At 37.9% G+C, this 20,567-nt stretch overlaps 1 protein-coding gene across 4 annotated transcripts in view; it reads right to left on the bottom strand.

The window, feature by feature from the left end:
- The window catches only part of LOC145678667 (protogenin-like), a 162,890-nt gene extending 142,531 nt beyond the window's left edge, over positions 1-20,359 (bottom strand). The window contains exon 1 of one of the 4 annotated variants that reach the window (XM_081749058.1): positions 20,108-20,359. In XM_081749058.1, coding sequence (XP_081605184.1) covers positions 20,108-20,174 — 67 coding nt within the window. In that variant the 5' untranslated portion in view covers positions 20,175-20,359. Of the gene's footprint in view, positions 1-19,511; positions 20,063-20,107 lie in introns of those variants that run through there. The other 3 variants (XM_081749055.1, XM_081749056.1, XM_081749059.1) reach the window with 3 other exon arrangements.
- Between the last annotated feature and the right edge of the window lie 208 nt (positions 20,360-20,567).

The raw sequence follows: 20,567 nt of genomic DNA, 5'->3' as shown, positions 1-20,567 counted from the left end.
TTTCCGGATTTCCGAAAAATTTCGGAATTCAGAAAAATTCCGGAGTTCGGGGGAAAAATCTGGAATTCAAGATTTTCTAAATTCCGGAATTGGCCATCCCTAATATATATATGGGAGATACTTTTTCACCACAGCTACATGGAAGAATTACACCGGATTCCGTCCTTACTTTTCTATAGGAACATATTTTCTCTTCGGAATTTTGAAGAAATATGAAGTAATAGCAGTAGTAATAAAATAAATCGTGTCATATGAAGTAACTTCAGTCATGCTTAGTTATTACCACATCCGTTAGTGGCACTGTTGTTTCAACAACTATTGCAAAGGCAATTTGTTTGACATTTTTATGACGAGAGCTATCGATTTCTTGCCAATTATACGCTTACACTTAAGAATGAGAGTGCTAAATGCGAATCCACAATTTACGGGGCAATTCTGCGCTCCAAAGAAATTTCTCGCGACACAAGGACAATCTCCTAAAATATTGGACATATACAAACCCTACTCAAGACAGGCACTAAATGAATCAAACCTTTTATTGTGGATGTTGTAGACTTGAGGACACTATGTAGTCAGTGCAAGGAAATCTTTCATGGCATTAAGAAAATTGTTCTAGACGTGAATACAGATAAGACTAAGACAAGATGGAACACAGATGAAAACATCATGGTCAATATCGGGCAGGGATAGGCAACCTTTTTAGGACTGAGGGCTACTTTTCATTTCAGAAATCACTGCCGGTATGTTTATCTCTTCACTAGGTCGCTAGAGGGAATCATAAAACAATAACTGACCGATGCTGACAGTACGACACAAACTAGGAGGGACATCACTCATGATTTGCCGGGCGACGTGTTGGCCACTCCTGATATAGAGGACTGACAACTTATTTAGACCTTGAGGTAACAAATAAGAACTAGGTTAATGACAATTTTAAGTTGGTGATTGATCGTGGAAAACGCACGTTCCTGCTTCGTACTAAACCATTTTATCGTCGCGCAACTTATGTCGAGAAATTAAAAATCTATCTAGCCACTCAACACTATTCGAACTATTCGAACACTATCCAAAACGTTGCTCGAATCGTAATTACGTGCGAAACGCATAAGCCTAGCCAGGGAATGATGGTGAAAGAATTTTTTTGGTAGACCAGGATGGAGGAGAGAGAATAATGTAAAGTGAGATCTTACAACGTCGGTATTAGATTCTGAATTGCATTAAGTCTGTTCAGGCTACTTTGCTTCTCCATCAATTACATCCTTCAGTTTCCTACGCTGTAAGTTAATTATTTACGAAGTTCTAGGTCGCTTTCAACAAAACACTGAAATTAAAGATGGAGTTTTTCTAAAGTAAATAGGATTCATAAAGTAACTACCATCCATTTACATAGTTCAACTGTAAAATTTTGGAAAATTCCATCCAGGATGACTGTCGCGCGATTTGAATCAATATCTTCTAACTACGACGTGAGAACACTTATCACGCACCTATGCTTATAATAAAATTATCGGAATGAAGTTGGAATGAAAGTAGATTGTCTAAATTAATAAATTAGATTTAAGTTAAAATTGCAGTGACAAGTCGAAACTGTATTAAAAGGGTCAATAAAAATATGAACATAATTATTGGTTTATCATTCCAAGTTATTTCCTGTAAACTTAGAGACAAATCAAGTTAAAATGGATGGTGGAGAACCCTAAGAAGATCCACGCACATATGATTCTGCCCATCAAAGGCCCGGGATTGAGTGAACACACTTCGCACTAGTCAACCGGCTTGGCTCAGGTGAGCCATCGGCTCAAGCCGGCTCGGTTGAGGCAGTGTTGGGTAAGTTACTTGTAAAAATGTAACAAGTTACAAGTTACTTTACTTTCTCTTAAACGCGTTACTTGCCTCAAAAAAGTAACTGTTACTTTACTTCGAAAGTAACGCGTTACTAACGCGTTACTTTTAGGTCCGAAACTTTGAATATGTGGAAAAAATCTTATTACTTCAGTTTTCCATACTTTATTACTACCGCTATTATTATTATTATTATTATTGCACGTTCTGAATCAATTTATGTAAATGCAAGGACAAATTTTTACTTGACAACTATATGAACATTTTAATGTAATGTAACATTGACTAAAATGCAATACTGCGTTACTCGTAGGGGTGGGCACGAGTGAATTCGAGCAAGTTTTCTTTGAAACTCGATTCGACTAGAAACAGACATCTTTGAGCTCGACCCGAGAACTCAGCTTGAAAAATTTCCTCCAACTCGACTCAAATTCGGGTCGAGTTTCGAGTCGAGTCGAGTCAAATCTGGTGTATAGTTTCGAGTACTCTCTTCAAGTATCTTACATAGACAATATAATTATTATCAATGGTACTACTACTACTACTACTACTACTACTTCTTCTTCTTTTATTATTATTATTATTATTATTATTATTATTATTATTATTATTATAACACTGTGTATAAACATGAAAGATAGGCGGTTTATATATGAATACTAAAAAAGTAGTTGATTGCCAACCTCAGTAGTCGTGAAGTCTAGAAGTAAAGAACATTGTTCACGAGCTTCTGAATTTGGGTTGACAGTCTAGGTTGAGTATTCGGGCTCGAGCCAAACGTTGTTAAAAGTCATAGGGCACTGGCCAAATATCTTCAAAACTGCTCGGCCCGGGTTTAGAATTGTCAACGATTCGAGCAGATCGGCTCACAGCTCATTCACTATCGACTCAAACCGGGAAGTGAGCTGAGCTAACAACTCACCCAACCGAGTCGGCTAGAGCCCTTCGCTCAGTTGAGTCGAACCGAGCAGATGGCTTATCCCAACCAAGCCAGCTCGAGCCGATGGTTCACCCCAAGCGAGCCGGCTCGAGCCATCGGCTTAGTTAAGCCGAGCCGAGCTAAGCTTGTTATAAAAAATCTCTTGTAGTCTCGCTATCGAGACGAGGCGAGATACGAACAGTGTCCCCTCTCGTGAGCAACACTAAAAGTATTCCATTTTACTGCTTAGGTTACATTTCTCATGGCTTTCGCTTTCCAGTATAATCAGATCATGATTTCAAAACTAGTTAAAACGAGCGAGCCATTTATCAAACTCGACTCGACTCGAAACTAAACGCCAAAAACGGGGCCGCGGTGGCTCAGTGGTAGAGCGTTCACTTCTGGTGCTTGGGGTCCCGGGTTCGATCCCAGCCCCCGCCAAGTGAACTTGTGGTGGACAAACACCGTGTGCGTGGGTTTTCTCGGGGTTCTCCCAGTTCCTCCCCCTTTCTTCATTCCACCATTTCATTCATTACTCATCATCACCGTCTCCTTTAGCCTAACCGGCATAACCGTGGGACGTAAAACTCAAAGATTTCATTTCATTTCATTTCGACGCCAAAAACAGTGAATCGGTTCGGCACTTAACTCGAGAACATTACTTTTGACTCGACTCGAAACTCGATTTGGATTCGAGTCGAGTTTTAGCGTTGGAAAAAATGGTTGCTTATTATTATTCTGCTAAACTAATTATATAATAATAACAATGTTGCTATGTAAAATTAAAAATATAGAATATAGAGAAACATTACACTACAACTGACGAAATGAGAACACATGAACTGGGGGTGAATCAAAACTGCCAATAACTCTAAAATCGATACATGCTTTTTAAAGCTAGTTGTTCCAAACTCTATAATCAACGGGACTTTAAGATATGCAAACTGATCTAAAAGAACCCTAATATTACATACCATCAACATTACATCAATAAAGTAGGCCTGCTCATCAGAACAGCGTTTATTCATATTAAACCCTTACTGAATGTCGTTCATTATGGCACCCTAATTGTTGATATATATTTCCCGCCGGGGCACCACTTTACTTTTAAATTCTGTTCAGCAGTGGCGTACTTACGATTTTGTTTCGCTGGGGCTTTGCCTGAAAATGTGAAAATTCTGCAAGATATTTTATATACTTTACTATAGTAAGTAAGATTTCGGGGGGGGGGAAGCTTAAGCCCGGAAGTCCCACCCCTAAATACTCCACTGCTGTTCACCATCATCTTCACTTTTAAGAAAAAGTATTCTTTCTAATGCTCGAACGATATAATATTTTCGTTCTCCATCTTTATAAAAACAACACCATTCAAAGTAAAATAGACTACCAGTACCATTGCACTCGTAGTTCACTCACTGAATGCATTGATTTGGAGTTGTCAAAATCTAATACAAAATCTTCCAGGTGCTTGCAATCAGTACACATGATTTCCCTGAGGCTGTCCTCATCTTCCAAAAGCAGCAAGTGGCACTATATTTTGTTATGTAAATAAACAAATCAAATTATATCTATGTATGTATTTGCAAGCCTATCAACGTAAAGTTCGTAAGGCGAAACGGGAAAATGCACATCGAGATTTCCCGTTCCGCCTTCCATTAAGATGAAAAGTGTTAACAGGTTTTACATGCTAATTTCATTGCTAGAGATCATAAGGCGAAAAGGGAAAAGGCGAACAGTGCAGGAATTGTCGGTCACTGACATCGTTCATGCTCCATTGTTCCATTCTGAGAAATTCAGTTAAGGAAAGAAACATTTGTTTCCGAAAAAAAATATACATATATTGTAGTTACTCATTCGAAATGTAACGCAAAAAAGTAACGCAAACTAGGTACGTTACTTAAAAATTTGTAACGCGTTACCGTTACAGTTACTTTGGAAAAAATGTAACGCGTTACTAGGAAACGTTACTTAAAAAGTAACGCGTTACAAGTAACGCGTTACTTGCGTTACGTTACTTCCCAACACTGGGTTGAGGTGCATCATCGGCTCGGTAGACGTGATATATGAGAGGTCTTGAGCTCGGTTCTGTGGTGAACGAACAGTAAGCCGACCTATTTAAACCAATTGCACCATTAGAGCCGGCACGTTTCATTCAACACATTCAAATGGCTCGAATTTGGTCGCTAGAGGTTAGATTGGATGTCGCTTTTATGAAAGTGACTGTATGTTCGGCTTAATGGGTCTTCTTGTATCTGGCCTCTCCTTGGTTCGGCCGAAAATCGCTGGTTCGGATGTGAAGAAGACTGTTACGAAACAAAGTTCTTGTAAAGTCAGGTGTAAATTTCCAACTCGATAAATTTCTTGTATACCTATCTTGAAGAATTAACGGATTTAAGCAGTGTTTAGCAATTTTCATCGATTAAGATGAGTTGGACCACGGTTTCTCACCCCTCATTTGGTTATGACCCAAGTACTCTAAATCAGTGATTCACAAAGTGGGGTCCGCGAGGCCTAAAAATTGATTTAGGGATTTAGGATTTAAATTTCTGGGCTTTCGGCATCTAAGTCCATTTAGCCCTTCACGTTTTGAGGGATGACGTCCCTCGGCGAGCACACAATCCGGGAAAGGGAAGGAAGGAAGCGGCCCGGGACCTATAAGTTAGGTACTACCCCGACATTTGCCTGGTGTGAATGAAAAAAACCCTGGAAAACCTCATTCAAGGTGGCTGGCCTGAAAAAGTGCCCCCACCGGGAATCGAACCCGGGACACACAAAAATTGAATTTATTTTGTAATAAAATGGAACTCTCAGCTGTTATGCAAGAAATATTTTTAAGATTAAGAAACTGCAGCTGTGGGCAGTATGCAGTGTTCGAATTAACGGGGGGGGGGGGATGGCGGAGAAATCCCCCTCTCGCAAAAGATCATCCTCGGCTTGTATCACAGAAATAACATAACATCCTTGCCTGAGATAAATATATTTGTATTGTATATATACCGACATCATACAATCATCCCCCTCTTACACGGAAGTTCAATTCGAACACTGGCCGTATGAGCATAAAACAATAATTATTCATTATTTCCAGTGCTCTAGGATTTCATTGATTCTTCAGGTGAAAAACTCTCTGCTGAAATGCACAAAACACTTGTAGGACACTTGAAAGCATTAGCTGCAAGTTTTCTAGAATATTTCCCTGTTCCACAAGCTGGTAATGGGTGGATTGAAAATCCTTTCACTAATGTAGAAATCCATGACATACAAGGTATGAATCTAACATAGAACAAGAACAGTTATTGGAATTGTCCTGCAATACTTCATGGAAAAAAGTTTTCAAAGAAAATGAACTTTGTAGCTTTTGGTTGTGTGTGCGCTGTGAGTATGAAGAGTTGTCTAACCTGGTAAGAAGACACTGCCTTTCCCTACCACTTACTTATGCCAGCAGACCTTTTCTGCTCTTTGCAGTGATAAAACCTTAAAGCGAAACTGCCTTAATGTGGAATCGGACCTAAGATTGATGGTGACAAAACTTATTCCACACTTCAATGCAATTACGGAAAAACAAGAAGAATTTCATTCCTCACTTTAGTGACCCTACATATAATTTATGAAGTGGATTAAAAAAAAAAGACATTGATTTTCAGTCTTGAAAATTACTGTATTTTCAACTGAAATTTCGTTCACTAGGAAACAATCATGTGTCTTTAAAATAAATTACTTATTGCATTATTTTTCTTCTTTTTTTTTTTTTTTTTTTTACCTTGTCAGTGGTAATTCTAATAGTAAATTTTTAACACCATGTGAAATTTCAGATAGCATTGCAAGGGGGTCCACAGATCACTTTCCGAATGAAGAATGGGTCCGCGTTATCGGAAAGTTTGAGAACCACTGCTATAAATCATATCCTGAACTTTTTAAGAGCTTTCTGAGGATACAGAAAATCAACTGAAAAAAGTAATAAATTTCCTGCTACCGTTTGTTGAAATCGAGGCAAGCAAGCTCGCCGAGAATAGACCCGAGACGCACACGCAGAAGGCAAGCATATTATACAGTATATTCGCCATTTGCCAACACTACTTTAATATGAGCTAGTGATGTCAACCAGCTCGGATCGTACCCTGAGTCAGCAGCTCAGCTCGAGCTTCGGCTTGACTCGGCTCGGTTCGGATCAAGTGAGCCATCGGCTCAGCTCGCTTCGACCCAACTGAGCCGAGGGCTCGAGCCGGCCCGGCTCGGTGATGACTGAACCATGAGCCGTACCGCTCGAGTCGTTGACAACACTACTTTGCATCAAACGTAAGTGTTCCATCAGTCAGCCAGCGAACTCCCGGAGTAATCAATAATAATAATAATAATAATAGTAATAATAATAATAATAATAATAATAATAATAATACCACCTAGGTAATAACGTAAAGGAAGTAATACATTCAATATTTAGGCGTAATAATATGGAAATGCTGGAAGGTCCGAAGGGTCACAGTTATCACCCCTTTCGTCCTTAACTACCGATTTGCTCTCTCCACTGCTCTTCTGTGTAATGTGTACGCCTTCGGTGCACATAGTCTCGGTTTTGATTTCCAAAGGGAAAGCAATAAAATGCACATATTACGTTGGTCGGATTCCATCTTTACTTGCAGGTTCACGTCTCATATAGCCTCAATGCTGATAAAGAGACCCTAAATTTCAACAAATTTAACTACCGATTCTCTAAAGAATGTAACCCATTCATAAATGCAGAAGTTCAAATCCCGCACTTCAAATATGCACTCCATTCTAATTTTAAACTAGGGATGGCCAAAATTTTCCGGAATCCGGAGAACCTATTTTCTGGAATCGGAAATTTCACTTTCCGGATTTTTGAAAGTAAAACTTCCGGAACTGGCCATTCTTATTTTAAAGTAATAGGAAACTTTTGAGTTTAAGGTGTGTTTAAATTATTATTCTGCGTGATAAGTATCCATTGTTTTAGGATAACAAACTGTAACAATAATCCTAACCGTGGTCGCCAACATCTCTACTGGAACGATAAAACGGAAACTGTCTGGACCATTTGCATTTACTACCAACGGTACACCATGCCGCGCAGCTGTAAAACTTTTGCTTCTGCCGGGGGTTAACACAATACTGTCAGTGCTTAGCAGATGTTTGGACACATTTTTATAAAAAATACGTTTCACATTAACATTGTACTGAATTGAGCAGTTACATACCCAATTCAGACACACTAAAATCAAACTGAGGAAAGAACGTTAATTACATTGACGTACTACAATGTACACAATTGACAAACCATATCTTCTTATTTAAAGTGTAAGTCAAGCCTCCATTCTATTACATGCTTCCTAAGGGGCTACGAGAATGTCTACATGTTCATATATATTATTAGGGATGAACATACGCCTACAGAAGCATATGGAGGGAAAAGAGAGGGGGGAAATCGTGAGCAAAAGAATAGACAAAAATACATAAATGAAAAGTATGTAGCACCGTACATCACCAATGTACGCAGAACTATGCAGAATATTAGGAGATAACCACCATCCTTCGGGAATAGGGAGGTAATACTGTAAAATGAAGAAGAAAGGCATTATGGGTCAGTGGAAGAAAGCTGACCTCGGGCAGTAGAGTAATTTATTCAATTCTTCCAGCATTTTCCGCGAAATACCTTGTATTTGAAATCACGTAAACCATTAGCAACTGCCAACTGTTGTAATTTCAGCGAAATAACATCTTTACAGAATATAACCATGGAACATTTAACTACAGCCATGATTTAAAAAAAGAAAATGATTCTGTCACTCACTTGTCATACATAACACTATTTAAACAGTGTTGCTACTTTGGCTCACGACTAAACGTAAATACAGGGCATCCATAAAATCGTGTCCAATTTCTCTTGGCAACTAGCAGTTGCGTAAAAATAAGAATTTGAAAAGAAGCTGTGTGCAAACAAAGTGCTACTCTGATTTATCAAGGGGAGATACGAATAAACCATATGTCTAACATCGAATTTCACTTTGAAAGGCAAAATATCTAAAAGATGGAAATGAAATGGAAAACAAGAAATGAAAAACAAAAGCCTCACACGGTGTCAGAGACAGCTTCAGTGCTTTTTTTTTTTTTTTTAATTTAATTCAAGTAGGTTATAAAACACTTTATATAACTCAATTTATTGTACTTAGCATGTTTGGGCTGATAATAAGTTAACTTTTAGTAATATAACCGTAAAATCCTTGTCTCTGCAACTGGTAGCATCGTGATCATCGAAGAATGCCATGTAACACGAATGTCTGAGGAACCCCTTCTTATGACTGATAGCAGCGTACAGAATGATGGTGAAAGGCCATTATTGGACATTTTCTTCTATCAAATTATGACTAGCAGCCCTTGCTACTTTAGTGGCTAGTGCGTACGCAATTGATACACGTGATCCTGGGTTCGGTTCCTGATGGGAGGAAATACAAAAATTTGAACGCATTACGATGGTTCGAATTTCACCTTATAAGCTATAGGTCCAAGATTCAAATAGCCTTGGTGCTGAAAACAGATGCTAAACTTACAAAAATGTGTTCTTAAACGTAGTGAACAAGTGTCCATGTTTCAGGATGGCGATGATAATTTTTGGAAGCAACGTGTCGTATATCACGTGGTGCTCTGACAAGCATTGTCACCCCTCGTTCTCCTAATCTACTGTGCAGTTAAGAGTCTTCATCCCGGCGAAATTAAAATACCGCTATTTTTACAGAAATTATGTAATATCTTCAAACAGATAAAAGATAATCAAAATGTGGAACAAGAGCGCCCTAGACAATATTATTCTACATGAGAAACCGTTATCGCGACTCACTTATCTGCTTTCGATTTCGAGCCATTTTGAAAATCAGCATTTATTTAAGCGTTTCTAAACAGCTGAAAACGGAAAGCCACTAGGTGACTTGTAATAACGGTACTTCACGCAAAATAATATTGTCTAAGGCGCTTTTATTCCATATTTCAATTATCTTTTATCTATTTGAAGATACACATAATTACTGTAAAATTATCGGTATTTTAATTTCGCCGGGATGAGGCCTCTTAATGTAATCCCGACCTGGAAGCTTGTCACAAAATAAAAGGATATACCATTTCGTTGATTTTGAATTATTCATTATTAATTTCCAGTAATGTTTTACTGTTGATTATGAGTATTATTGTTTACTAGCAATAAATACCAGCTCCTAAGCAGGTCGTATAAAGCTGAGAACGAAATAGTAAAGAATAGACATACAGAACTTTCTTATTTTTGAAAATTGAAATAAAGTAGGTTATAATTATTCTATCAGGCATTGTTTCCATATTGCCAAAGTAAACACAACACAATAAGCAAGGCTGAGTGATAAAAATATATATAAAAACACAAATACGTAACAGTTTCAAAACACTAACTGTGTCTTCATCAGACTTCCACGCCTTCTCTGGAATTCTGATGAGCTTACGACAGAGATTTTACGCATAATCTCTGTCGTATTGTCGTTATCTATTTGAAGATATCACATAATTACTGTAAAATTAGCGGTATTTTACCTTCGCCGAGATGAAGACTCTTAAGGAATGCTGCCAGAACACATGGTGCGCTGTTTTCAATAAAAGACAGCAGGCCTGACAACAAACACAGAAACGTTTGGGACGCCGTAATCGTAATATGACAGGATGGTTTGTAACGTATGATTTCCATATAACAAGTAATCATGTACGTGAGGTCCATGGTTCGATCCCAGCTCCCGCGAAATGGGCTTTATGATAGATAAACATCATGCTTCTGGGTTTTCTCTAGATTCTTGCGTTTTCTCCTACTTTCCTGATTTCACTATTAACATCTATCTCATCATCAGTCTCCCTCAATAATAAAGAAAAGAAGATTAAAATTTCAATTAGTGGCAATCTGGTTAGTGGATTTGGTTGCCTGGAAACAGTGTGAAATAGTGCAGTGATTGGCGACCCCCCGTCGCTTTCATTACACTACGTGCAGCTATCAGTCAGAAGCCAGTTTTCCTTAACCGCACAGTATCTTCCAAATATTTCTACAGTTATTGGAAAGATTTTTCAATAGCCCATATATTTTATAGGTTCTGCTGCAAAAGGTTTCAGCATGTTACTAGCATCAATTACACGCTTAACTGGCTTAAATTAAGAAAAAAATAGTAATGTTCCGTTAGTCAGTCAATTTTTACTATTACTAAGGCGCTCTCTGATATCGACCACTTTTGATGATTTATATATTTCTCTCCCCTTCTCCTCCATGTTGCGTGGCTAAATTGAAATTCAAACAGCATCGGAAGTCGTCATTGTTCATCTCAGCGACCCCCTTCCCTGTTGCACCTTCAAAGTAAAATGGCAGAAATTGTCCCAGTTCCGAACCTCATCTATGTTGAAAATTTGATCTAGATCGGTAGGGTGGTTCAAGAGTTATTCTTCCGCATCCCGCTTCCTGTATTGCTGAAAGATGTGACCTTACCAGAGCGCCACCGTATGTGGTTCATGCATGATGCCTTACTTTCGTGTGGATGTACGCCAATATGAGTATCTAGATTGCACATTCCCAGGACGGATGGACGGAGAGAGGTTGTTGTATGTCATCCCAGGTCTCCCGATCTCAATCCTCTCACCTTTTATCGTTGGGGCCATCTGAAGAGTGTGGGATATGATAGCCCAGCTCCTGATACCATGACATGAAGGAGCAACGTCTTCGGGACGCTTGTCGTGCTGTTTGCCAGGAACCTGGGATCTTCGTGCGGGTGCGACGTGGGAATACATGCTTCACAACTTATGGTGGGAACTTCGAGCATCTGTTGTATGGCAATTCCACTATATTGTACACTTTGGTTGTTTCACCATAGTTCTGGTCTATTTGCATGTGCCTTCTCTAGTCCTATGTTGTCGTTGACCAGACACAAGGGCCTGGGCATGGTAATTTTTGCCTCTTCAACTTGCACAGCATATATTAAGTAAGTCATCAGCCATTTTCAATGGGTTTAATGGTTTATTGCTGAACCGAGTATGAATCATGTGTTTCTGATGCTACTTCTTACATTTCCGTCGCGGTGGCTCAGTGGTAGAGCGTTCACCTCTGGTGCATGGGGTCCCGGTTCAAATCCTGCTCCCGCCACGTGAACTTTGTGGTGGACAAACACTGTGTGCGTGGGTTTCTTCGGGGTTCTCCCGTTTCCTTCCGCTTTCTTCATTTCACCATTTCAATCATTTCTCATTATTTCCGTCTCCATTAGCCTAGCCGGCATAATCGTGTGACATAAAACTCAAAAAATCGATTTCATTTCATTTTTACATTTCCGTCGCTTTGCACCTACGTTTGTCCAAGACATATTTTGAGCTTTTTTCATTACCTGTTTCCACATTTATGAACCATCCTGTTCGTATTTGTTTGAGATACTACGTATTACATACAAATTATGACGAATTATGATTATTAAGTAGGAAACCTCTCCATCCACAACGATTTCGATCCATCTTTACATGCCAGGTTATGGGGAATCCGGAGCCCCTTCGAAACCAGAAATGAAAAAAATTAAGGATGAAACACACAAACAAAAAAAAAAAAAAAAAGAGAGAGAGAGAGAGAGAGAGAGAGAAAGAAGAACCAGCGTTAAAAAATAGAGCTGCAGCAAGCTTTTGGTTACTGTTTCTTTTGAAGATATTTGTATTACTAGCAATACATGATCATTAGAACACAGTAGTTGACGGAATAATGAAAACAAAAACAAAAATGTGTGGAAAGAAAGTTCTGTTAACATTTGATTTAACAGAGAAATGAACCCAGATATTTTAAAATATTTTACAAGACATTATTGGATTTTTACTTTTTATAACAGCTGAGGCCATAATGAAAGGAAAATTGATATATTTGAATGAACAGAGGAAGGAGCATAGATATTGTAAAATCTTTTTCAGTGCTTTTTTATATTGTTTTACTCAAGATTTCTTCATAGTTTGTTATGTTGCCACGTAGTTTAGATTAATCAAGGTCTTGGGCCTCAGTATTTTATGCTCCCCTTTACGAAATCCTGGCTAAACGAACCAATTATACCTTGTATGTAGTAAAGTACTTTAGAATAATCGAGCCCCTAATGTGATGACCACAGTATTTCATGTCACGGATCCTTCCTCCCCCCTTTCTGAAATTCTGGCTACGTGCCTGTCGCACACATCTTGCGAAGGTTTGAAACATACATTTTCCAATGGAGTAGATATGACTTCGAGTGTCATGTTTTAAACCGCACTCTCTACGTAGCGTTGTTTTTGAATTACAGCCCTCTGAAATTCATTTTCCACGCTTTCGACACATTATATCGTCGAAACTGGTGTCGGGAATCAGTCCCGGAAGTTTGTTCAAATAGTTTCAGGATGCATCACTTATAATGTCCAATCATGATAACGGAAAAACCAAACGAGGGAGAAACGCGAAACTTGGCATGAAACAACTATACGGAGGAGGACATTTTTCCACACATTAAACAGAATCACCCAATATATAGTGTTGCCAACCCAATATAACGTTGGGGGCGCGGTGGCTTAGTGGTAAGGCGCTCACCTCCGGTGCTTGAGGTCCCTGGTTCGATCCCAGCTCGCGCCGTGTGGACTTTGTGGTGGACAACCACCGTGGTCGTGGGTTTTCTCGGGGTTTTCCGTTTCCTCCCACTTTATTCATTCCACCATTTCACTCATCTCTCATGTTCACCGTCTCCTTTAGCCTAACCGGCATAACTGTGGGACGTAAAACTTAAAGATTTCATTTTCCAATATAACTTTTTTTTTTTTCAAATGACACTAATGCTGCTTGTAGACGATCCAAGAAAGTTTGAACAAGGCCATTCAATACCTCAAATTTACACGTTCAAAAGAGTATTGTTCAAGACACTTGAACAAGAGTCTCGAATGGTCTTGAAACAACTTTTACACGATCACAGAGGTATTAAATCATGTTTTATATACTTGTTAATAGGTGGCAGTCCAAAACAAGTGACTGAAACTATGAAAACAAATGAAAGCGAAACTACGTAATGATTTATTTCCAACCTGCGCATGAATAGCAACAATATTAGCATCTTTCCTAACTTTCTGCAGGCATTCGGAATCTAATAGATTACCGGTATATTAAATAATTTAGAAAGCAGTCAATTCATTTTGTAGCAACCCCCTTCGAATTTTCACTAAGTATTTTGCCCCTTTTACATTAAAAGCGGGTTAGGTTAGTTTAAGTTAAAAAAAGTAAAGTGCTGCTTAGATATAAAATCCCTGTACTAAGCTTTTTTTAAAAATCTGTTTCTTCAAATGGCGTACTGATGGCAGAATCACACTCAAAAAGAAAAAATCGAACTGTTTCCCAAAATTGTATCACGAAGCAACGATTGCCTTTTGATGTTATTTATGCTATGGCATCGAAAACTGTTTAAAGAAAGCGCTGAAAACGCAGGAAACCAAACGAAGCAATAATATATATATTTTTTTCAGCCACTGGACTTACTGCCCATATCTGCATCAGACTTTCTTCACAAACCAATCCCATATTTGGTACTGGCTAAGAATAACCTGTCCAACAAATAGTAATTTTACTATTAAAATGTGTGAGTGGACATGAAAGAGGATTGTTTGGCGGAGGAGAGAGATGGGATAATAATTTCCACTGTCGGAACATGCCTTATAATGTAGGAAATTATGGTTAGAAGTTTTAATGTTACCAGTATCAAATCATTACAAGGGCTATAGTTGAATTCAAATGAATGAACACGATGTCAAGGGTTTGTTGCACTATTATTATGTTTCTTGCACTATAACCTCCGTCGATGACGCGCCTGCTCCCGACGGACGTACTCTCGCGTGGGCCCCTTTCTACGTTCCTGCGCTGACACTGTTAAATAGCATTCTCGATTTTAGTGGGGCTTTTCACTTTCGAATATGTGGCATATGTCTGGATGCGCATTTGTACCTTCCGGGAAGGTCCTCGTAAAATTAACCTGCAAGCATGAAAGCAACTCCTACCTTAAGAAATAACTCCAGAAATACATGTGAATCATGTAATAAAATAATTGCATATTTTATAATAACATGTAATAATTTCCAGAGTACTAAAGTTTGCGAGCATATTATCAATCTGTACGCATTTTTATTATTATTATTATCGCAGATTAATAAGAATACAAAACGTCTTATTAAAGGAAGAAAGTCAGATATATATATATATATTTTTTGTTTGATGAACTCTACTTTCTTAATCTACACCCGATATTCTTGTATATTAAATTCTCAAATTAATACTTGTACCTATCATTGCCTCAAGATTTAACAATAGTTATGGGCTTGTAAGCACTCTAACTACATCAATTGTGTATACTGTCAACAAAAAATACTAACAATATCCAGGGCAGATAAGCGTACTTTCAACATCAGATAATTAAGGAAAAGAGTAATAAAAAGATATTTATTCAACTGCTGCTGCTCTGTCTCACGCCGCCATCATAGTTATTTTGTATTTTCCTGCACTCAATTCGACCGCTGATTGGCTATTGAGAATAATCTTGAATTGGATTGTTTAGAACAGGACCGAAACGAAATCTCTTGAACGAAACTATTGAATTCAAGACAAAAATGACGTCGTCAGTGCTGACGCCTTTTTCATCAAATAGTCTTGAATGGTCTTGAACAAGACTCTTGTTCAAGCTTTCTTGGATCGTCTACAAGAAGTATAAGTCAGATTATTATAGGCCCTACATTTCAAATTAACATGTCAAACAAAAAACTTAAAATATCGCATTTATTATGCAGTGTTGCAAACTAAAGATGTTATAGTATCATAACCATGATCATGTTATGACTTGCTGCGAATGAATAAAAACGAAATTACAAAGGCTTGAAAATTTAAATTATGTCAAAAGGTCTTTTTTTTTTTTCGAAGTTATGCTTAGATTAAGTATCATATCTAGTTACCTATATGGTTTGCAATTGGCAAATAAATCATTTTTCCGTTTACCTTTGATATCTGAAACCGTTCCGGAGATATGAAAAGAATTGCTAAAGTCTGCAACACTGCTTAAATCATGTAATTGGGAGAATGAAATTACAGCCACTAAAAGCTGTTGTTGTAATGCTATAAAGAGAAGGAAACAACAAATTATTTTAAATATTTGCTACAAATACATCATTTTCAGTAGTGTTCTGAACTTTATTAATGTTTATACTATTTCTGGGATGGTTTGAGATATCAAAGTGCTGTAAACGCCAACATTTGTTTGCCAACTGCAAACCATTTAATTAACTAGATATAATAATTATCTAAGCATGTTTTCGAAATAAAACTTTTCGAAAAAAATTGGTATTTTCAAGTCCTTGTAACTTCGTCCCTACTTATTCCAAACAAGTCATACCATGACAATGTATCCAACCCTAAGGTACTTTCAATGTGCATTATCCTGTCCATCTCTGTTGTGCTGTATGTGTGATAGAGGCTTCCAAACTTCGGATGTTTGTGATACTATAACATCCTTAGTTTGCAACACTGCATAATAAATGTGATACTTTAAATTTTCGTTTGACATGTTGATTTGAAATATGTAACAACCTGACGTAAATACGTAACTTCATATTCGATTGGCAACACTGTTTGTTAGGTGATTCTGTTTAATAAATGCAAAGATGTTCGTTCCTCTCCTTATAGCTGCTTCGTAAAAAGTTTCACTTTCCACCTCTTTTGGTTTCTCCGTTACCGGGGTGGGACATTATAAATGATGCACCCTGTATAACTATATCTATCTATCTATATCTATATCTATATCTATCTATCTATCTATATCTATATCTATATATATATATAGATAGATAGATAGATAGAGATAGATACCGATACACGCCATAGTGCTTTTCGTTTTTCGAAATTATCTTTGTTTCCTTTATTGTTATTCTAAAATGTGCATTTGAACACGGATTAATTTACCTATATAGTGTTTTGTAACAATGCTCTGGTTATATAATTTGGAGTTTAGCATTCCGTTCAGCATCCAGGCCACATGAGACGTGACCCTACAGCGTAACGTGGTATTCTAACCGCATGAGCTCCCACCGAGTTTCGAACCCGGGCTTCCTTCACTGAAGGCGTGTATGCTAACCATACAGCCACGAAGGAGTTCATGTGCATGTTCTGTTGCTTATGTTCTGATGGGTGTTAATTCAGAGAAAAAACGAAATACAAGGAAACGACATTACTTAAAAAAGCGAGTTTACACCCCTTTCTTTTGATTTAATATTACACTGCCAACATGTAACTAATTAATAGTGATGAAACTTTTCTTAAATTTTGCTGAATAACATGTAACACTCATGTCAAAGACAGGCCGGTAGCCAGCCCAAAAATGTAGGGGGGGGATGGCTGAAGTTAGGGAGGGGCCATCCAAAAATATTATAGTTTATCACTATACTATAATTCATTTGCAAGCCTACCGTGAAAATTTTAGGGGGGCTCAAAAATTTAAGGAGGGACCGGCCCCCTTAGATACGGGCCTGTCGAAAGATGGGATAAGATATGCAATTCTTACTGAAAAAGTGAATATATCGAAAATGAAATGAAATGAAATCTCTGTTTTACATCCCACGTTTATGCCGGCTAGCCTGGAAGAGGCGGTGGTGATGAAAAATGAGTGAAATGATGGAATGAAGAAAGTTGGACATAACGAGAGAATCCCGAGAAAACTCACGCGCGAGCTAGGATCGAACCAAGGACCTCCACGCACCCGAGGTAAACACACTACCACTGAGCTACCGTGGCCCCCTAAATCTATCGATTCTGGGTACGGCAACGTGACTTTGATAGGGGGAGAGAAGCACAATTTTGAAAATGTCATTCTAAACTAAAATAAACTTTACTATTAGCACATTTTTTTTCTGAAAGTCGAATATAATGGAATACTAACTTGGAATATTAAAAAAAGGACAAAAGAAAACAAAGAAAAAGAACACTTGCACTAACTCAACACTAAAGACACAAACAGTCCTGGAAACAGTCGGAAGCAAATAGATCCAGAAAAAATGTTTTTCCCCCCCAAAAAAAGAAAAAAAGTTTTTTGGGAAAATAACAGAAATTTCGAATATTTCTTTGCTCTCTTTTTAATTTTACTTATCATCATCGTTCTTTACTTGTAATAGATTTACACAGTCAGCGACAAAATTTCTTTCAGTTTGATGAGATTAGTTTCGTAAATAACTTCAGAATGAAAGGATAATTTGAGTACAGTTTTCAATAAATTAAAAAGAATGTAATTTTTGTACATTGCAGCCATTTCTTCGTTATTCCCAAAATAAATTTTACCAAACGGAAAGGACTTCTGTCGCTGTACTAGTGCTGTTTATTCGAATATTTGAATAACAAATACTCGAAGAATCTAATTTTAACAACACTAATTTATACCCGTAAGTTCTCTGTTCAGTGTGGGACCGGCTATCTTAATTGGTTGTCAAAGTGGTATTGCAATTTTTCTCGTCAGCGGGTTAGTTATGCAACCAAACGTATGACTGGTGTCTTTTTGGTTGCCTAACACCCTATCAATGTCTGGAAGTCGATAAATTAATTTCTGCATTCGTATTTTGTTTATTGCGTAAATCCAAACATACTTTGAACATTTATTTTTTAAAAAATGTTTTGGTATAAAATTACTCTTGAATTGAAATTAAATCTTTGTTTTACATCCTACGGTTATGCCGGCTAGGCTAAAGGATAAGGTGATGATGAGAAATGAATGAAATGATGGAATGAAAAAGTGTGAGGAAACGAGAGAACCCCGAGAAAACCCATGAACATGGTGTTTGTCCACCAGAAAGCTCACTTAGCGCGAGCTGGGATCGAACCAACCATGCACCAGAAGTGAACGCTCTACCACTGAGCCACCGCTGCCCTTCTCATAGATTGATAAAACACATCAGAGGTGAGGACTCTTACCGAACTACTACGGTCAGTGTTTTTATCCAGATATATTCCAACTTTAAAATTTTAATTTGCTCTAGCATGTAGGTGATTAATTCGGTCTCCCTCTACAGTTTTAGATTGTCCCGAAATCGACTAGATTAAATAAAGCACTGATAGTGTATAAACGCTTGTAGCCATATGCGATCCACACTAGGTACTCACTGGGAATCAAAGCAGTGTCTGCGCCACCAAGACACAAGAGAGTTTGTCATTCAATAACGCGGAAAGCCCATGCCAACGTACTGTCAGTATAAGATCTCTCATCTCATTTACGCAAATTCACCAATCAAATGAGAAGCGTGATTCGGAATCTTTACCATGCCTTCCCCAAGAACTACGGAACATGGGAAGCAACACACTTTAAAATACAATAAAAATAAATTAAAGAAATCAATAAATTAATAAATGTAACCTAAAACTCATAGGACTCCTAAATAATGAAATATAGAAATTGGCCCTTTACTTCTATCCATGCCTATAACATTCGTATTTCAGAAATGACAATCACTCTATTGCACGCTTCTGTGTTTTATATCCACATAGAGTAGAGCATAAGTTTTCCCACATCCGTTGCGAAATCAACAAATGGAGCCACCACAAAACTTTGTACTAATCTGTTATTAGTAGATGAAAGGTCACAAATACAAACAACCCGGTTCTTTAATACTAGAAAAAAATCAATTACATCTGATTTCCATTTTGTTCTAAGTTTTTTTGCAATCGCAATATTTTACTACTATTTACCGGTATTACGAGCTAATGTGCATAATACACTGAACATTGTCTTACACATCAGTCACACGCGTACTGATAATTTCACAACTCAGCCATACAGTACACATTACGGCTGTTGATCATCTTATCTCATCTTACGACTGATACTGAGTTCGACAGTACAATACATATACCGGACAGCATAATCTGAAGTAATCACCAACATTACAAGTTGAGAACTGAGTTTCTTAACATTATCACGTTCAAGGTCAAGGTAAGAATGTCACATTCTCAACGAAAACATAACAGGTTTGTATGTTTAAGCAGAAGCGGGTGTAATCAAAGTTTTTCTTTCGTGTTTACTTCTTCGAATCATTTTTTATATGTTCAACAACACAACATTGTCATCCTAAGAGTTGACATATGTAACATATCATGCACTCTACAATCTTTATCATAACTGATTTCGTTGTCATGAGAGCCGTGGACACAACAACGCAAGATGCCCTCGGCAGCCATATTAAGCCTCGTTTAGATAAGCACCGCACTCTTACACAATATACGCCACATTACGCACTTGTTTATTGGCTTATAAGAGATACAATGAGCATAAAATGTGTACTTACCCGTGGTTCGTTTCGTTATTACACCTACTATAAACAGAATACAGAGCAAAAATTCTCGCGGCGCCATAAATTCACGGTCATCGGGACAATTTCACTGAAAAACTTGCTCCAAATACGCCATAGAACCCTCCTGTGCGCAGTGATACACTCTTCACATCACGTTAGAGCGTAGAGGGAATGAGTATCGCCCTCCGCAGCTGTTCCAGTTGTTGGGCCTTCCCCCCAAAGACCACGCGTTTTCAATGGGATTTTGTATTACAATGTAGCGGCAGGAACGTATTTGTAGCAAATTGCGGTTCGGTATATCTACATTTCTACGAGGTGTTCCCACATGGAGAGAAACTTCGCAGAAGATTTTTTAAATCAGTTTAATCGATAGGGAAGTTCATTTAACCTGTCACTTACAACTTGGTTGAGCTTACTCTAGTATATTGCGTGAGCAAACAAGTATATTGCGATG

This window comes from Thermobia domestica, chromosome 2, assembly GCF_964235325.1.
Source record: "Thermobia domestica chromosome 2, izTheDome1.hap1.1, whole genome shotgun sequence".
NCBI classification, from domain to species: domain Eukaryota; kingdom Metazoa; phylum Arthropoda; class Insecta; order Zygentoma; family Lepismatidae; genus Thermobia; species Thermobia domestica.
The sequence above is the reverse complement of the archived record's forward strand: the minus strand, read 5'-3'. Positions and strand labels throughout refer to the sequence as shown.